This window comes from Acomys minous (genome assembly GCF_964271855.1).
Source record: "Acomys minous genome assembly, chromosome: 6".
NCBI classification, from domain to species: domain Eukaryota; kingdom Metazoa; phylum Chordata; class Mammalia; order Rodentia; family Muridae; genus Acomys; species Acomys minous.
In genome coordinates, this window is record NC_140487.1 from 88,564,860 (window position 1) to 88,584,057 (window position 19,198).

At 45.2% G+C, this 19,198-nt stretch overlaps 1 protein-coding gene across 6 annotated transcripts in view; it reads right to left on the reverse strand.

Annotated features, from left to right (window-relative positions):
* The window catches only part of OSBPL9 (oxysterol binding protein like 9), a 136,250-nt gene extending 119,434 nt beyond the window's left edge, over nt 1-16,816 (reverse strand). For 4 of the 6 annotated variants that reach the window (XM_084784446.1, XM_084784445.1, XM_084784444.1 and 1 more), the window contains exon 1: nt 16,644-16,816. In XM_084784446.1, coding sequence (XP_084640572.1) covers nt 16,644-16,808 — 165 coding nt within the window. In that variant the 5' untranslated portion in view covers nt 16,809-16,816. The remainder of the gene's footprint in view (nt 1-16,643) is intronic. The other 2 variants (XM_084784448.1, XM_084784447.1) reach the window with 1 other exon arrangement.
* Nucleotides 16,817-19,198: the final 2,382 nt, after the last annotated feature.

The following is a 19,198-nucleotide window of genomic DNA, read 5'->3' on the forward strand; positions in this document are numbered from 1 at the left end:
AAGCATTTGCATACATGTACATGCACATACATGGACATATACACATAAATAAAAAGACAGCCCCCTCCCCCAAACTTTAAAATACATATGTGTGAAAATATGTATTACAGGGGCTGGAGAGATGGCTCAGCAGTTAAGAGCACTGACTGGTCTTCCAAAGGTCCTGAGTTCAATTCCCATCAATCACATGGTGGCTCATAACCATCTATAATGAGATCTGGTGCCCTCTTCTGGAGTACAGGCACACATGCAGGCAGAATATCATATAAATAATAAATAAATCTTTTTTTTTTAATGTATAACACACAAATAAAGATCTCGTTAACAAGAACAGAGCTGGAACAGTGCCGCTTGCTTCACTGCTGTCTAATTCCGGGACTCATTCTGCAGAGCCCGGTTTAGGAAGGGGCTGGGCTCCAGATCTGTTTGCTCATATTTGGAGCTTAGGGTTTAGGAAAAAATGTTTGGAAAAAACTCTGTTAAATTTGATTCCCCAGTTAGCTAGGGAAAGCATTTGAAATCTAGTAAATATGAAAACAGAGGTAAGCTTAAATTCAAACACTTCCTCAGAAAGCATTTCCTTCCTTCAAGAATTTCTATCACCAGTGTTAGCGTTAAAGGGAATGTGATTGCCAGAAAATAAGGAAGTAGCTGAAAATCCAGAGCCATGTCTATGAGGTTAAGAAATCCCCTAAGAGTTGAAGCTAGAAATACATTTTGCTTTTAGAATGAGAGGAAAGCCACTTTTGTAAGGCAATCTCAAATCAATGCAAGCATAAAAACTCTGGTTCATCACCAGTCCTAACTACGTCAAAGTTCACTGCCTCACAAAAGGGTCTCCCACAATCTCTGCGCCCATGTGGTGGAGGCAGGAGGATGAAAAGCAGGCTAGAAGTCAGCCCTGGCTGATTGTGAGATCCTGATAGTAAAATACAAAACATAAAATAAAATAAAGACAGAAGTTGAAAGTTAAAATGCACACACACATACAACACAGGGGGCTAGTCATGCAGGATGATGCCTACCAGAAACTTATTCTTACTTCCCAAATCCAGCTGATTAAAACTTCAAGGCAAAAACTGTTACAATGTGGGCAGTAAGTGTTTCCCACAAGAGGCCTGTGTTAAAGGTGAGGGTTCAGACCGAATGAAAACTCTCACCTGGTCAGTGAATTAATATCTCGTAGATCCTTACTATAGTGGGGCTATGGGTGCCAGAAATGCTAGAAAATGGCCTGGTTCCAGACAGCAAGTGACCAGGGTGTGCCTTTAAAGAACCTATGCTGTGCCTTCTTCAGTACCCCTCCCCTTCCTGATCACTTGAAGGGACCTGTTCTGCTGTGCTCCCAGCAATGACGACTGTGCCTCATCTTGGGCTCAAAAGCGGGAGAGCAGACCAATCACGGGCTAAAACCTCCAAAACTAAAACCTCCAAAACCAGAGGCAAAGTGTCAACACGTGGACAAAGCTACGGTAACTGACAAAGTATGAAGGGGCATGAGGACAAACACAGAAATCAATGGACTGGTCCTGAGTCCAAAAGTTAGTCTCCAGTCAGGGGTAAACTCCACGGCACAGTGTGGGTTTGATTCCTAGCACCACACACAGCATATGTAAACATAAACCTTCACATTTATAGTCAACTCATCTGAACAAAGATGCTGCCATGGGTTGTATGGTTGTCCCAGAGGCTCACTCACTAGGCTCTGGAGCCTGGTGTAATGGTATGAGGAGGGGACAGAGCCTTTGAGAGGAGCAGTCACTTTTGGAAGGGACCACTGTTCTCCTAGAAGCAGACTAACCACCAGGAGACTGGGACTATGAGTGAGGCCATGACAAGCCAATGGAAGGATAATGCTTTCCATGGTACAAGGATAGTTGGTTTATATATACAAAAGAATAGAGGTAGACTTTTGTTACATATTTGTAAAAAAAAAAAAAAAAAAAAAAGTTAAAATTTACCTAGGACCTAAACTTTGGGGCTAAAATTACCAATTTCTTAAAATAAAATACAGATTAAAAAGGTAATAAAAGCCAAAAATGCAAAAATCCCACATACCCACGTAGCTAACATCTTGTGATTTTAGAAACTATTGAGTGCATTCTGGGTGGTATGGCCTTACGCTATTTTATAACATTAAATCAGCCAACGCTATCTAAGATTTGATGTCAAAAGCATAGGTACCATAAAAAGAATAAACTGAACAGCTTGTGCATCAAAGGAAACTACTATAATAGGAAACGCTACGGCTATCAGCAGGTCAGTGGCAAGTGCCTGCTTACCATGCATTAGCTCTGATGATCCTTAATGCTACACCAAAAAGAAAAAAGAATTAAATCTCACACAGAACAGGTCTACAAATAATGCATACATTGCTATCTTGAAAACAGAAAACTCAGCTGGTCCTGGTGGCACATGCCGGTACTCAAAGCAGGAAAATCATAAGTTCAAGGACATCCTCAGCTACATGAACAGTTTGAAACCAGCAAGAGCTGTATGAGACTCTGTCTAAACAAAGTAGAGAGAAAAAAATCAAAGTATTTATTTTTAAAAATTGTATGTGTGTGCGTGCGTGCGTGCGTGCGTGCGTGTGTGTGTGTGTGTGTGTGTGGTGCGGCACACATGTGGAGCCAGAGGACAACTCGCAGGAACCAGTTCTCAGGTCAGCAGTCTTGGTAGCAATCACCTTTACTCATTGAGCCATCCCAGGTCCAAACTCTTATAACTTAACAAAAAGGGAAAAAGTAATAATGAAGAAACCCTGACTTTAAAATCAATACATCTCCAAAGATACTCAACTGGCCAATAACATATGAAAAGATAGGATAGCTATAAGGAAAATACAAGTAAAAAAGATAGTACTTCATACCCACCAGGATGGCTATGATCAAAATCAAAGTAGCAAACGTTCTTGAAATTGGGTCCTTTAGACAGATCGGGGGAGCCACTTGACAAACAGTCTGGCAGTTAAACAACAGTTAAATAGAGAGGGATCATCTGAGCGGGCAACTCCAATCCTAGAACTATACCCAAGAAATGAAAATAGATACAGCAAAACTGTGCACAAAAGCTCATGGTGGCATTAGTCACCAAGGTCGAAAGTAGAAACAACTGCATCCCTATCAACTGTGGTGAATGAAAGTAAGTGTGGAACATGCACACAACTAAATACCCGGTGATGCCTTCCACACACAACAGGGATGAGCACACACGAACTCACAGACACTGTGAAGCATGCATGAGACCCCAGCGTGGAGAAGGCGGCCTGAACACAGCCCCGCCCCAACCAAGAAGCTGTCGCAATGACAGCTGCTGGGCGAGGGAGAACCACTTTTCTCCAATGCATGGACACTGGTCATATCAACTCCACTCAGGACGGACCCCATGCTCAGGAGTAACATGGACTCCATGGGTTTTGTTTTAGGTTTGTTTTTGGGTTTTGTTTTTGTTTTGTTTTTTGTCACATTCATTTTGTTTGTTGGCTGGTTGCTTTTGATTTTCATGTTTTGTTGGTGTGAGACAGAGACAGAAGGAGGGAGGGAAGGAGGGAAGGAGAGAAGGAGGCTGAGGAAGGGGGGGAGAATGAAGCTGGTGGGTAGAGCAGAAGGGAGGGCCTGGAAGGGTTTGGGCGAGGGATAAGAATATAATTTAAAAATATATGGAAAAAGCTTTGAAATAAGAAGAAGAAGAAGTTGGGCGTGGTGGCGCACACCTATAATCCCAGCACTTGGGAGGCAGAGGCAGGCTGATCTCTGTGAGTTCAAGGCCAGTCTGGTCTACAGAGTGAGTTCAGGACAGCCAAGGCTACACAGAGAAACCCTGTCTCTTAAAAAAAAATGTAAAAAGAGGGAAAGAAAAGATCTAAGCCCTAACACCTTCTAGTAAATAAGTAAATACTCAGTGGTAAACACTATTGATATACACTGAACTTGAATGGACTTTGAAAATATTAAAGGATGTTGAAGATGAAATGCTGGCAAGAAACGGATGACTGTTAATAGAAATGGAGTTTAAAGAGTGAAGAAACGTTTCCAAACTGTGGAGATGGCCGCACAGTTTGTTGATTTTTCTAGAAACCAGTGAATTGCATTGATTTAATGAATGAACTGTATGGCGTGTGAATTATATCCAAATACGGCTACTCAGGTATTGAGAGCAGAAAGCATGAAGCCCATCCCCAGTGCGTACCATCCCCAGCGTGTACCATCCCCAGTGCGTACCATCCCCAGAGTGTACCATCCCCAGCGTGTACCATCCCCAGCGCGTACCATCCCCAGTGCGTACCATCCCCAGAGTGTACCATCCCCAGAGTGTACCATCCCCAGAGTGTACCATCCCCAGTGCGTACCATCCCCAGCGCGTACCATCCCCAGAGTGTACCATCCCCAGAGTGTACCATCCCCAGAGTGTACCATCCCCAGAGTGTACCATCCCCAGAGTGTACCATCCCCAGTGCGTACCATCCCCAGTGTGTACCATCCCCAGCGTGTACCATCCCCAGTGCGTACCATTCCCAGAGTGTACCATCCCCAGTGTGTACCATCCCCAGCGTGTACCATCCCCAGTGTGTACCATCCCCAGAGTGTACCATCCCCAGAGTGTACCATCCCCAGAGTGTACCATCCCCAGTGCATACCATCCCCAGAGTGTACCATCCCCTAAAATCTACATAAATCTGTTAAAGGCTGGAGCACTGGGCTGCTCCTCCAGAGGACCCACATTTGATTCCCAGGACCACACGGAGGCTCACAATCTCTGTAACTCTGGCTCTAGGAGAGCTGATGCCCCTGCCTCACAGGCACCTGTGCTCCTGTGCACACACATCCAGACACACATGCAACTACATATAGCTAAAAATAAGAGTAAAATGAACTTCTTTTTTAAATAAGGGTTTCGTTTTTGTTTTTAAAGCTGTTACAACTAAGATGTTTGTTCTGCTACTTAATAAGACTTTAACAGACAATGGAAGACCAGAGTTAGGACTCAAAGATAATGGGGGTGGGGGGAGGATAAAGCAGAGGATAAAGCCCACTGAAGGAAGTCCTTGAAAACTCAGAGCCAGTGCACAGAGGACGCTCTCTTCCACATGAGGGAGGCAGAAGAAGAAGAGAGCGTAGGAGTTCTGAGCACTGCCAGCCAGACTAGTGTATTGTCCAAGGATGGTGAAGGCCCTCCTGTGAAGGACTAGAAAGAGGGGCTGTGAAATCCAACAGAGCCTCAGAGGGACTGAGCACATTTTCGCCCAGATGTTTATATACCCTACTGTGCCATATTTACTGCCAAGTCAGCCATGTCCTAGCCATGTCCTACCAGGAAGTGGAGGCAGGAGGATGGTATATTTGAAATCAGCTATATAACAACGGCCTATCTCAAAAAAACAAAATATTGCTAATACAAAACCCAGCCAGGCACAGTGGTGCATTAATCCCAGCACTCAGGAGGCAGAGGCAGGTGGATCTCTGTGAGTTAGAGGCCAGCCTGGTCTACAAAGCAAGTCTAGGACAGCCAAGGCTACACAGAGAAACCTTGTCTTGAAAAACAAACAAACAAACAAAAAATAAGTGAACACAGAGGCCTTATGTGGACAAAATCAAAGAGAGAAAATTGTCCCACCCCCTGTAAAAATTTTTGGGCTGGGCCCTCTTCCAGTCCAGGCTGGCCTCAAGCTCACTGTGCACCCCAGGTCAGACTTGAAATCCAGATGCTCAGACCTCCACATCTGAATGCTGGAATTAAAGACGGGACTGCACCCCACAGCTTCCATAATGAACTGAACCTTGTCAGGTGAGTAGAAAAAACTAGTTATGAGTGACCCAAAATACTTTCTTTAAACATGATTCCATTTATAAAAATCCATGTTTGCTATAAACTTAATTTCTAAAAACAACAATTTATTTGTTTTCTTTTAAAAAAGAAATCCATGCACTCAGGAAGCTGAAATGGAGAGTTAGGAGCTCTCAGTTACTCTGTGTTATCAAGTAAGACTCTCTCAAAATAAAGGGAGGTAGGGAGGGAGGCAGGGATGGGGGCACAGAGAGAGGGAGGCAGGCAGGCAGGGAAGGGGGCAGGAAGGGGGTCAGGGAGGGAGGAAAGGAGGGAGGTAGGGAGGGGGCAGGGAGGGAGGCAAGGAGGGGGGCAGGGAGGGAGGCAGGGAGGGGGGCAGGCAGGGAGGGAGGGTCCTAGTCTGCAGATAGTCCCTTACAATACAGTCATTAAGAAGGGAAACATTATTCAGGTGGACATTTGTTTGCTTTTTTCTACCAATGTTAAAAGAATGTAATCCTTAATCTAAATTACTGTGTGTTCTAGTTTTTTTGTTGCAATTGTCTATTACACGCCTGAAAAGTCTAATGTGAGGTAATCGCCACATAGAGACACAGCATATTTAAGATTAACAATTCCATTTTCTTTCTTTTGGTTTTCTTTTTCTTTTTAATGTGTACAGATTTTTGCCTGCATGTATGTCAACACACCATGAGTTCCAGGGCAGCCTGGGCTACAGGCAAGCCCCAGTCTCCACAAACAAAAACAAATACAAAGAAACAAAACACCTGCCTACAACAGCACTGAGAAAGGACAGCCTGTCTGAATTAACACAAGCAGCAGATCACTGGCAGATCGCTCAGTCCTTCAGCCTCCAGAGGATCAATTAAAAGCCACTGTTGTTACTATAATTTCAAGTGGGGTTTATGTAAGCCACAGACATGGGCATATTTGCTATTAATATATTCTGCAAAGCTTCCAAGGCTTGCGCACCAGACTCCCTAACTGCCTCCTGTACCTCACCTCTAAGCCTGGCTTGAAGGAACAGGGACATTCCATTCCATGGAACGCGCTACACTGTGGGCCCTGCAGACCATGACGTGCAGTACAAACTGCTATCTAAGAGGTTACAAGCTTGCTGTACAGAGAAAGAACATACTTGGGATATGGCTAGCTGACTATACCAGATATAAATGATTAAATGTCCCAAAGAACTAGACTGAAAGGCTCAGAAGTCTTAGAAAAAAGAACAAGGCTGGTACATGTATTTAATGTATTTAATGTAACCCAACCTTAACGTACAAGGTTTTAATTGCATTTGGAAGGTGGTGCCGCCGATGATCAGTTCTCAGCCCTGAACTTTGTAGATGACGACACTGTATTACAATGTCAAAGCCTGGACACACCTGGCAGAGCACTAAAGCAAAGGAAGTACAGCGTGTCCACCCACTTCTTCCCAGTGATACTGCATATCACCTCAGGAGTTTACTTTACTTTCTTTAGGGCACTTTCATTCAGATACACTTTTGCTTTCATTCCATTTACAAATCTAAAGCCACCTTAAGCATCCCTAGCCTGAAATTTAAAATGTTCCAGAATCTGAAATTTGTGTGTGTGTGTGTATATACATGTTCACAACTGTGTACATATGTGTTGTGCACTTGTTGCAATCATATTCTCTCTCTCTCTCTCTCTCTCTCTCTCTCTCTCTCTCTCTCTTTCTCTCTCTCTCTCTCTCTCTCTTGTTGTTTTGTTTGTTTGTTTGTTTGTTTGTTTGTTTCAGACCTTTTTTTTCTGTGTAGTCTGGGCTGTCCTGGACTCACTTTGTAGACCAGGCTGGCCTCGAACTCACAGCGATCCGCCTGCCTGTGCCTCCCTGAGCGCTGGAATTATAGGCATGCGCCACCACAGCCAGCTCAATATAGCTATATTCTATCTAGTGCTTCAAAACCCTAAAATCCGGGGGCTGGAGAGAAAGCTAAGCAGTTAAGAACACTGGCTGCTCTTGCAGAACACCTGCATCTGGGCCCAGCACCCACACAGTGCCTTACAATTGCCTGTAACTCCAATTTCAGGGCATCTGATGCCCTTTCCTGGCCTCTGTGGGCCTCAGGAATGCACATGGTGCACAGACATACATGCAGGCAAAACATGCATACATACAAAAATAATAAAATACATCTTTAAAAAGAAGAAACCTAAAGTCAAAGTAAATTAGACTGACTTAAAAACAAAACATCCTCTACACATTGCTATCAATTGTCAAATAACACTGAACTGCTTTGACCAGCAGGGACTTTACTGCAAAACCATCACAAATCCATTCCAGCCACCAAGCAGTAGCAAAGACACATTTTCCTAACGACTGCTACAAAAAATACTGAGCAGCACGGGTAACTTACTAAGTCTCTGGTCCTAACCTTCTTAGCAATTCACATGTTATAACCCCAGCTCCTTCCTTACCGCACCACTTTCTCCTTTTCCTACTTCCCGGGCTGTTATCCTCAGTCTTCACCCCTGAGGTCCACTTTGTTCTACTTGTTACCTTGGACCTCGGTACCTTACAACACTGCTACCCAGGAACTGGCCGTTCAATCATCTCTCTCGCATTGTTTCTGCAGTGAACTATCTTGAAAAACCTACACTCATTTGTCTAGTCTTACTATTTACTCTTCAGGCCACTCCACTCTGCCTTCCACACCCACCACTCCACAGATGCCGCCCTCACTATGGACATCAATGATATGCATCCACGTCCATCAATCGGGTGGGGCGTGGACCGTATCTCAGCAGTATGCAGACCACTTTATCCCTCCCGTGTTGCCTTCCAAGACCACCACATACTCCTGGGTTTCCCTTCCACCCCTTGCTGTTGCTTTTTACTCTCTTGTAGAGGCTCCTCCCACCCCCACCCCGCCCCCATGTATCACTCACTCACTCAACATGGTTGTCATGGATTACAATCTCAACACAAGTTCTTTTTCCGCCCCATGTGTAAAATTCCCGTCTGTAGGAGTGTGAGCACAGCTAATGAACAGAACAGAAAGGAGTGAGGAGAGTGTAGTCACAGAAGGACGATGGCTGATCTCACCTGGATCACTCTCTCCAGGTGAAGCTAGCATCCCTGCCACGTTGGCACTCAAGCATCCCAATGGGCCTGACGAGAAAGGGGAGCCACCTTCCCACAGGCAGCAGGGAGCCAAGGCTTCCTGTCAATGGCGATTTAGGAGCATCCCCCAGCCAAGGTCCTCAGATGAAGCAACCCTGACTGCGATGTCTTGACTGCAATTTCATGAGACCCTGGGCTTCAAATCCCCAAAGCTCTGCCCCATAGAAACTATTAAATATTAATGTTTATTGGGCAATAAACAACTAATCCAATGGTATTTTCCTGAACTGTCTCCAAAGATATGTTTTCAGTCATTCAATTATTCATATGTGAAAAATATCTATCTTTAGCCCAGATTTCTGTCCCAAACTCCAGACCCTTAACACACCACACTTCAACCCATCAGGCCCCACAACTACTGTCCTTCCCCATCCACCTTGGTTGGCGGCCAATAAACTCCAGGGATCTGTCTCGACCTCCCAACTCTGGGAGATGGCAGTACCATCTTACACGTGTGCTGCGGATGCAAACTCATTTGCACAGTGGGCACTTTACAGACTGAGCCACTTTCCAGCCCTAGGTACTCATCACGTTTATGTGTGGGTCTTGTTCAGAACCCTGCCCCAAAGCAACTGCCAAGAATGATGGTTAAGACCGACAGGAAACCCTGTCTCGAGAAAAACAAAACAAAACAAAAAAACCCAACCTTTTAGGAAGCCAAACAGACTTCATATTTACTATTATGAAATTATTACAGTGCAACAGTAATGAAGGTGTTTTAGTAACATTTTTCAGACCACTGAGGTGGCCAGAGTAGAGGCACTTGTCATCAAGCCTGACGACCTGCGTCCTAACCCAGAACCCACACCTAGACAGAGGGAACTGACTCTGGCAAGTTGTCCTCTACCTGAGCACACAGGTGCACAAGCGGACACACACAATACAATTTAATTTTAAAAAACTTTTAAAGAACACTTAATGTTTAGTAGTATATACTGAAATATCCACAAATAAACCTTAACGTAGTATTTGGAGTATGTTTTAAAATAAGCCAATTGAGCTGGGCATGGTAATCCTCACCTGTAATCCTGTGAGTTTAAGAACAGCTCTGGTGGGCTGGAGAGATGGCTCAGAGGTTAAGAGCACTGGCTGCTCTTCTTAAGGTCCTGAGTTCAATCCCCAGCAACCACATGGTGGCTCACAACCATCTATAATAAGATCTGATGCCCTCTTCTGGCATGCAAGTGTACATGTAGGCAAAACACTGTATACATAAATAAATAAATAAATAAATCATAAAAAAAAAAAAAACAGCTCTGGCTACACCACAGTGAGAAAACACACACACACACACACACACACACACACACACACACACACACACACGGTGTAGTGCCATACATCTGTGGTCCATCTGCTTGGGAGGTAGAGGCAGGAGGATCAGAAGCTCAAAATCATCTTTGGCAGCCAAGGCTCCACAAGACACTGTCAAAAGAAAGAAAAGAACGAACGAAGAGAGGAAAAAAAGGAGCAGATAGGAGTATTAGCAAACAGGATTAGCCATATGCTGATAACTGTATGGCTGGGTGTCAATAACTCATTCTCTGTCCTCTTTTATGTAAGTATAACATTTTCTACATAAATCTTTTCAATAATAAAAGTTCTTAGAATGTGGATCTTCAGAGTCTTAGGGATTAAGTTCAAATTGCTTAGCATTTCAGGTTGAAATGCCAAGAAAGCCTTTCACGATCTAACCATACCCCCCCACTTCCACTCGCTTAGCACTCAAGGTCAATTCAGCTGACTTCCCACCCACGCTGCACCAGCGGCATTCGTTCCCTGTCTACAGTGCTTCTCCTCTCTGCTCATGCTATTAACCTCTCTACGCACCTATCGGCTCACAACAATCTTATTTCCTCTAGGAAATCTATCCCAACCTGTGTACACCTACAGGACCCATACCCCAAACATCATGTGTGTCCCCAAAGCTTTTACCTGCTGCACCCTCCAGCACACTCTGGGTGTTACAACAATATGGGTGGCTTCCATCTCCTTTGCTAACTCTCTTCGTTAAAAAGCCCAGAACAGTAGATACTCAATAAATGTTTGCCAAATCAGCAACTTATACACACTATAGCAACTTTCTCACCTTCCAACTCCTCACAAAACTATCCCTTCCAATCTTCCTTCCTTTCTCGTCTCTTTTTTATGATCATGATTCACATCAATGGTTGACTTTTCACATAGTGTTCTCAAATTTATATCCTTATCTCTCTCTGGTCATCTCATCTAATAGTAAAAATAGAATTCATAACCGGGCGGTGGTGGCGCACGCCTTTACTCCCAGGCAGAGCCAGGTGGATGACTTAAGAGGCCAGCCTGGTCTACAGAGGAAGTCCCTGGAGAGCCAGAACTACACAGAGTCTTGAAAAACTAAAAAAACGAAAACAAAAACAAAAAAACCACCACCAACAACAACAACAACAAAAAACCTCACTCAAGAGGTCAGGGCAGAAGGGTCCAGGTTTGACGCCAACCTGGACAAAAAACTCTACTCTCAAAAGGTGAGAGTGGGAAAGAGTGCTAAAGATACGGCTCAATCAGTAACGTGCCTGCCACACAAACGTGAGACCCACCTTTGGGTCCCTAGGACTGACATAAAAGCCAGGCATCTACAGCAGCAGTCAGTGCTGGGGTTTGGGGTGGCAGCAGTGGGCACAGGAATAGGTGGATCCCTAGAGCTCATGACTAGCCAGCCTAGCCAAACGGATGAGCTCCAGGTTCAATTTGTCTCAAAAAATAAATAAATAAATAAAAATAAGGCAGAAAGGACTAGAAAGATGGCTCAGCAGTTCAGAGCACTGGCTGCTCTTCCAAAGGACCTGGGTTTCATTCCCAGCACCCACATGGCGGCTCACACCCCAGTCCTAGGGAATCTCACTCCTTCTGGTCTCCAGGGCACCAGGCACATGTGATGGCACAGACATGCATGCAGGCAAAACACCCATGTACATAAAATTCTAAATTTTTAAATAAATAAATAGATAGATATGGAGGAATATGACTGAGGAAGACACTCAATGTCAACCCTTTGGCCTCCACATGCACACACACTGGCACATACGCAGGTGGACACATACATGTACCATGCATACACAAGAAAAAAACTAAAATAGTAACAACAACAACAACAATAAAATGAAACAACTTTGCACTATCACCCAGTAAGTCCTTATCTATCCAGGCCCGTCCTATGACTCCAAGCACCTTCTAGATGCAATCTCCTGTCATCTCACAAATCCGTCTTTAGGCAGTGCTGCTGAGAAGTTTGCAAAACCTTCCTAATACATCTTACGTGCTGAAGCTTCCCAGTCTATTCTATTCCTATTGCCCAAAACAGCCCTTTTCTCAACCTTCATCCCTCAAGTCCTTGTTCAAATGTCCTTCCAGGCTTTTCTGAGCAACACTTCTGCAGATTTTTACTTCTATTATTGACCTTGTCACAATGACTTGGTTGGTGTATGTATGTGCACATATGTGTACTATGCATGCATTATGTGTACATGTGTTCACATGTTAGGGGGCACATGTGTGTGTACAGGCCCAAAGTTAACACAGGGTGTCTTCTTTGATCATTCTGGACTTACTGAGTTGGGGGTCTCTTGCTGAACCCAAAGCCCACTGATTCTGCCTACTCTAGGCAGCTGGCTGGCCCAGTGGATCCCGTCTCTGCCTCCAGGGCATAGATTTACAGTAGCTATCACGCCTGCTCAGTTTTTACAAAGGATGTGGGGGTCTGATTCTGGTTGTGACTGCACAGCAAGCCCTCTATTCTCTAAGCCATCTCTGCAGCCACTTGTCACAGTGCTTTAAGATTAGGTTTGGGGATCTGCTCTGCTGGACCAGAAGTTTCTACATAAAGGAACAGACTTGCACTCCAAGCATATACACTAATTGTACTATTACACAGTCAGCCCTACAAAAATGCCTGCTGAATGAGCTAGCACTATAATATTTTATATCTAATGATTATGATTAAGAGGCCGAGTTAAGGCTGGGTGGTGATGGCACACCTTTAATCCCAGCACTCAGGAGGCAGGTGGGTCTCTGTAAGTTCAAGGCCAGCCTGGTCTACAAAGGGAGTCCAGGATAGTCAAAGCTACACAGAGAAACTCTGTCTTGAGGGAAAAAAAAAAATAATTTTCTGGAATGACCTAGAAGAGAAAGAGGTCAACAACCACAGAGCCTGACTAGAACTCAAGTAATTAGGAAAACAAGGAATAAAGTGACAATTTGCTGAGTCCTGGCTTGGTGTGGCCATGTCAGCTCCTGTACTTTCCCCTATGTCTTCTATCTACTTGCCCTTGGCCTTCAAATGCTACCCCAGCTTCCAACACTAGCCTTGAAATAGCCACTCGGCACAACTCTGTGCCCTGTGGGAACCTAAACCAAGCACGGGACTGTCTAGCCAGCCCATCGCTTGCCAGTACAGTGATGCTTGCCCAGAAAGGTCACACATGAGCACCGCCAGTACAGTGATGCTTGCCTAGGAGCCTGGAAGGGTCACATCCTAGTTCCACCAGGACAGTGATGCACCACTTTTGACTTAGAGGGAACCAAGAAGGAAGTTGCTGTCTGTTATAATCTATGATGAGATTGACCCAAAAAAGCTCTGAGTAAATTCACATTTTATGAAGGACCTAGGCTTAGACAGTTCGCACCAGGTGGAGATTATTTCCATGGAAGATGAATAGGGATTTGGAATTCCTGATGTAGAAGCAGAGGAGTATGGACAAAGTATACGAGCCTTCTTCTTCCTCACGGAGCGGACTCAGAGAAGCCGGGAGTGTCAGGAAGTGAGAATGCTTGGTGGCACCATCACCCACTGACAGCAGCTCTGCTTGGTTTGTATTTAAATTATCTGAATATTTTACCCTTTGGAAAAAAAATCCAGGGCCGGGTGTGGTGAGGCACCCCTTTAATCCCAGCACTCGTGAGAGGAGGCAGAGGCAAGTGGATCGCTATGAGTTCAAGGCCAGCCTAGTCTACAAAGTGAGTCCAGGACAGCCAAGGCTAACACAGAGAGACCCTGTCTCAAAAAAAAACAAAGAAAGAAAAAAGAAAAAGAAATCCATTAGAAAAAATGTGGCCCAACCAGTTCAGATATTCCTCCTAGAAGGTGCGGCTATAAGCAATTAGGCACATGCAAAGCATCAATACAGATAGAGCATCAGCGCTCCTACGCACTAAAACAATGGCCGAAGTCACTGCCCGCACTCAGTCAGACTCCTGCTCTCCAAGGTTACCCTCTTATCTTCAGAAGATCGTAGGAATCCTCTGTAAGCAAACAATAGAGGATTTAAGGGGAAATGTTTCTAAATAGCCACTGGTGAGAAATATGACCCCTCCTTCCTCTAACAAGGACAATGCCTTATAAAATCTAATATCGGAAGGTAGGATAAGTATTAAGAAAGAAAAAAGACGTCTATGAAAAACTTCTACTTACAAGGACAAGGAGTCCAAGCACTCCAAATCTACAAGGACAAGGAGACAGAAATACACACACACACTAAAGGAAAAAAATTTTTTTTCAAGACAGGGTTTCCCTGTGTAGCCTTGGAATTCCTGGACTTGCTTTGTAGCCCAGGCTGGCCTTGAACTCACAGCCGTCCACCTGCCTCTGCCTCCCGAGCTGGCGTGCGCCACCACTACCACATTTTATCTGCGCTAGAAATTCCCAAGAATCTTAAGTTAGAAGCTCTCTAGGACGGCCCTGGATTCAGACCCACACAAATTTGGGATTTGAAGGGTAACTTAATTCTATAGTGCCACTAACTGAAATTACTCCATCGTGAATATACTGGCTAGGTTCCATGGGATTTGCTGATTATCACATTTGAATTTAGTGAAATTTGATATTATTCTTTATTTATCGGATTTATAGGATTTCGTAAGTCTTCAGTTTCTCAGTATATCCAGGATGAAATATGTAGTTGTTCCTTTTCCATCCGACATAATCTTCAAAAATGTGGTATCATGTTTGTGTGTGTGTGTGTGTGTGTGTTTGTATGTGTTTTGTTTTTTAAGTATTTTTGGCTGTGGAGGGTTTTGTGCATTTATGTTGTTTGTTTGTTTGTTTTGAGACAAGGTCTCATTAGGTACTCTAACCTGGCTTGACCTTAAAATTCCCTATCCAAAAATTTGGATATAAAGAAGTTACATATATGAGCCACTGTATTCAGCTTCGAACAATATGTTTGTGTCACAAGTTTGATCTTTTAAAAATTATGTAGAAAAGAGCTAGGAATGTGGGTCTGTGGTAAAGTGTTGACTTAGCAATGTGCAAGGCCCTGGACTCCATCAACAAATAAAAATGATAAAGACGCAGAGAAGAGTTCATACCGGAAGAATGCTGAAGGTAATCGCTCACTCTGGTACTCTCGCAGCCCTGCCTCAGCGACTTACAGCACTTACTTTTCTCCTCTCTGCAGCAACACAACAACTTAATGGGAATCCTGGCTTCACCACTTGCAGCTGCCTATGTGCGCTTGAGCTAATTACTTAAAAAGCCTGCAGCCTCGGATTCCGAGACTGTAAAATGGGAACATTAAACGGGGATAATGAATACCTGTATTGCAAATTTATTAAGAGTAAAATGAATTAAGGTGCCCACTAAACTACAAACTAAAAACTCCTGAGAAGAGAGACAGTGTCTACACGGTTGCTGATTCTTGCCGGCATGGTAACTTACAGAACAGGAACTCAAATGATTTTTTTTTTAATTCTTATTATTTTTTAATGAATGAGTATGTAACCCTATTTCCCCATCAACACCAACTCTTCTCCTATAACTGTAATCCTTTTTTTTTCCTTCTATCATTTTTTAAAGCCTTCAAGTCATTCTCTATTTTGTCCTTCCGAATGCTTTTCTTCTTCTCACGGGCTATTATTAACGGTACGGCTCAAAGAAAGTAGCCCCGTTAGTGATTTCTCTAACACCGCCCACCTTCCATCTCTAAAGCTATGGGGGGTGGAAGAGGCAGTGAGAACACAGGCTTCACAGCACTTTATCTACCTACCCTGGGCACTCACTCGCGTCAACAACAGTGAAGTTGAACACACTGTCTTCCCAGAACACAACTTTCAAGACAACCCGCACCATCCACTTTCTACATCTCCGCAACCAGAAGGAAGAAGACTCGCGCAGAGGGGAATCCTCTGCTCTCAAAAGTTACGGAGTCCGTTACACTCGCACCCGGCTGGAAAGCAGGGTGCATCCCCAGAGTAGGACAGCCGGAGCTGGACAGGCGGGCGGGATCTCAGAGCCCGAGGTGTGGACAAGGGTCACCTTTGGACCTGCCCGGACTCGTCTGACCACCGCTCTGAGAAAGGCAGCGCGCTCTTCGAGCCCGGGAGGGAAGCTTAAGGGGTGCGGCCAGTAGCCAGGCTGAGGACAGCAGGGGCGGACAGTGTGGACCGCACGGCTGACCTGCCACACCGGGACTACGCCCACCCGCACCTCCCCAGGGCGCAGAGCCCACCTAGCCCCAGAACCACTCCCTGAGGCACCCGGCTCGCCCCCGGCCCATAAATCAGGCAGCCGGCCGCTGCTCACTGGCTGGGTCCGTATCTCCCTGCTGGCCATTGGCTACCCGCACGCAAAGCCCTCCTCCACAAGGGAACCTCGCGTACGGCGGTCCCCTACAGCTGGGCGCCCCCGCCCCGGCTCCTCGTAGCCCGCCGTCCCGGCAGCGCGGCCGCAGCCACTCACCGTGTAGTAGGAGAGCAGCCCTGCATTGTAGTCCAGCACGAACCAACGGTACTGCCATCCCTTCATCACGTTAGTCCATTTGCTCAGCGGCCCTTCCACGATGGACGCCATCTTGGGAGCCGCCAATGACAACAAACGGCCTGACGTCAGCCGCCTATATGGCATTCGGCATGCCGGGGGCGGGGCCTTCGAGAGGGTAGGCGGGACAAGGGCTTGACTGGGCGGGGCCAGGGGCGGTTCCTCTGTGCAGCCCGTGGGCCCACGCCCCTGGCAATCATAGTCCAAGCATGCTTTTCTTTCTTTCTCTCTTTGCCTATTGTGTGTAGGGCGGGGTGTTATGGAGGCGAGAAAGCTGAGGAAGCCAGCGTAAATATTAAGATTATTTATTCATGTCGGGCGTGATGGTGTATCTGTAATCTCCGCACTTGGGAGACTAGAGGATCAGTAGTTCAAAGCCAGACTCAGCTAAATGAAGATTGGGGGCGGGGGGGGGGGGGGGGGGAGGGGGAGGAGAGGAGAGGAGGAAAGAGAAAGAGGAGAAAGTCCCTCGACCATGCCGTATTTATAGCAGAAAATTGTGGCCCGGAGTTGACAACCAAGACTAGCCGTCACACCTGCCCTCACTTAAGAAAACTTGTAGGTCATTCCTTACACATCAAAGGACGCCACTCCCAGAGTTCAGCTATGTACTCTGTCACACAAACCATTCACTTAATAGCCGTGGTCTAAGAAGATTAGCTCAGTGGCAGAGTGCTTGCCTAGCCTGTGTGAGTCCCCAAGTTCAACTCCCAGAATCAGACACCACACTTAAACACGTGCTATTTTGCCCTATGCATTCTTCTAGGGCTTGAGAACATCTGCAGAGGGTAGAGAGGAAAGCAAGAATAGACAACAAAATATGCCATGGTATGCCATGATAGCATATTAAAAATTGTTAAGTGCGGCTGGAGAGATGGCTCAGAGGTTAAGGGCACTGACTGCTCTTCCAGAGGTCCTGAGTTCAATTCCCAGCAACCACATGGTGGCTCACAACCATCTATAATGTGATCTGATGCCCTCTTCTGGTGTGCAGGTGTACTGTATCCATAATAAATAAATTAAAAAAAAACTGTTAAGTGCTATGGGGAAAAAAAATAAAGAGAACAGGAATTGGCACTGCTATTTTAGACAACAGAATAGGGAGGTGACTTTTTCGAAGGTTTACACATTTATATATTGTATATTGTATATTTATATTGTATGTTGTATATTATATTGTATATTGAATATATTACCTCTCATATTCTCCTAACTCTCCCCTTTCTTGTCCCTCCCCTCCCATTAGTCTCATTTGTCCCTCTAGACAGTTTTACTTCTATTTTCAAGTCACATAACTATAAATACACAATTTTATGTATCTATTTAAATTCTGGGGCTAGAGAGATGGCTCAGCGGTTAAGAGCACTGACTGCTCTTCTAGAGGTCCTGAGTTCAATTCCCTGCAACCATGTGGTGGCTCCCAACCATCTATAATGTGATCTGATACTCTTCTCTGGCCTACAGGTGTACATGCAGGCAGAACTCTGTATACATAATAATAAATAAATAAATCTTTAAAAAAATAAATTCTGGGCACCACAAATGAGAAATATATATATATATATATATAAACATTTGCCTGTAATGGAAGTTCTGGCTTCTTTGTAAACTCAGTTGTGTTTTGTAAATATGTTTATGTTTTAATCCCAAGTGTGGGATCTCAGTTTGAGCTTTAGCCTGTCCACAGCTGTTAATTGTCTCGTGAGAGGCGTGGCTTTTGTCCGCTGGTACCGGCTTTCCTCGTGCAGCCCGGAGAGGGGCATGGTCTAGGGCTCTGAGAGAGTGTGGTGTGGTGTGCAGCAGTTCGAAGAGACCAGAGACGGACAGTCTCAAGGTTTGGAGCAGGCAGAGAGGAAACGCTTTGGAGGGAAACACTTCCGGGAGCAGTGGCTTGGAGGAGACTGCTGCCTGGTGCTGTTGCCGGAGACAAGTATAGCCCGAAAATACTCACTTGACCCGAAAGAGACGACATACTCATTCCTGTCAACAAACGGGAGATGGGAGAGAACGCATGAGGTGCCAGAGGCGTGATAGCTACATGGAGCTCAGGCATTAAGGACGTGGACTGTGAAGCCACAGGACAGGAACACAGCCCTGCACCACGTGACAGCATGTTGCCCTGCTGCAGACAGAGCACAGGGACAGTGGTCCCATGAGATCACAACAGAGCTAAGCCAGGAAGTTCCCATTACCCAGTGGTGTTAGGACTATCAAAACAACACAGTGCAGACATGCTGCTGATGGTGCCGATGTAAGTAAACGTACACTGTCTGGGCTATGGAAGTGTACGTAGCTTATGCAGTTATGAAGACTGCATAAAGCTTGACTGTGGAAATCAAGTATGGCCTGGGTTTATGTATTCACTGTATTTGCCAACCGTTATTTTAGAGGGCACTACTATAGGGAAGAGGCAGGAGGATTGCTGTGAGTTTGAGGCTAGCTTAGGCTGAAAAGTGAGTTCCAACCCAGCTTGGGCT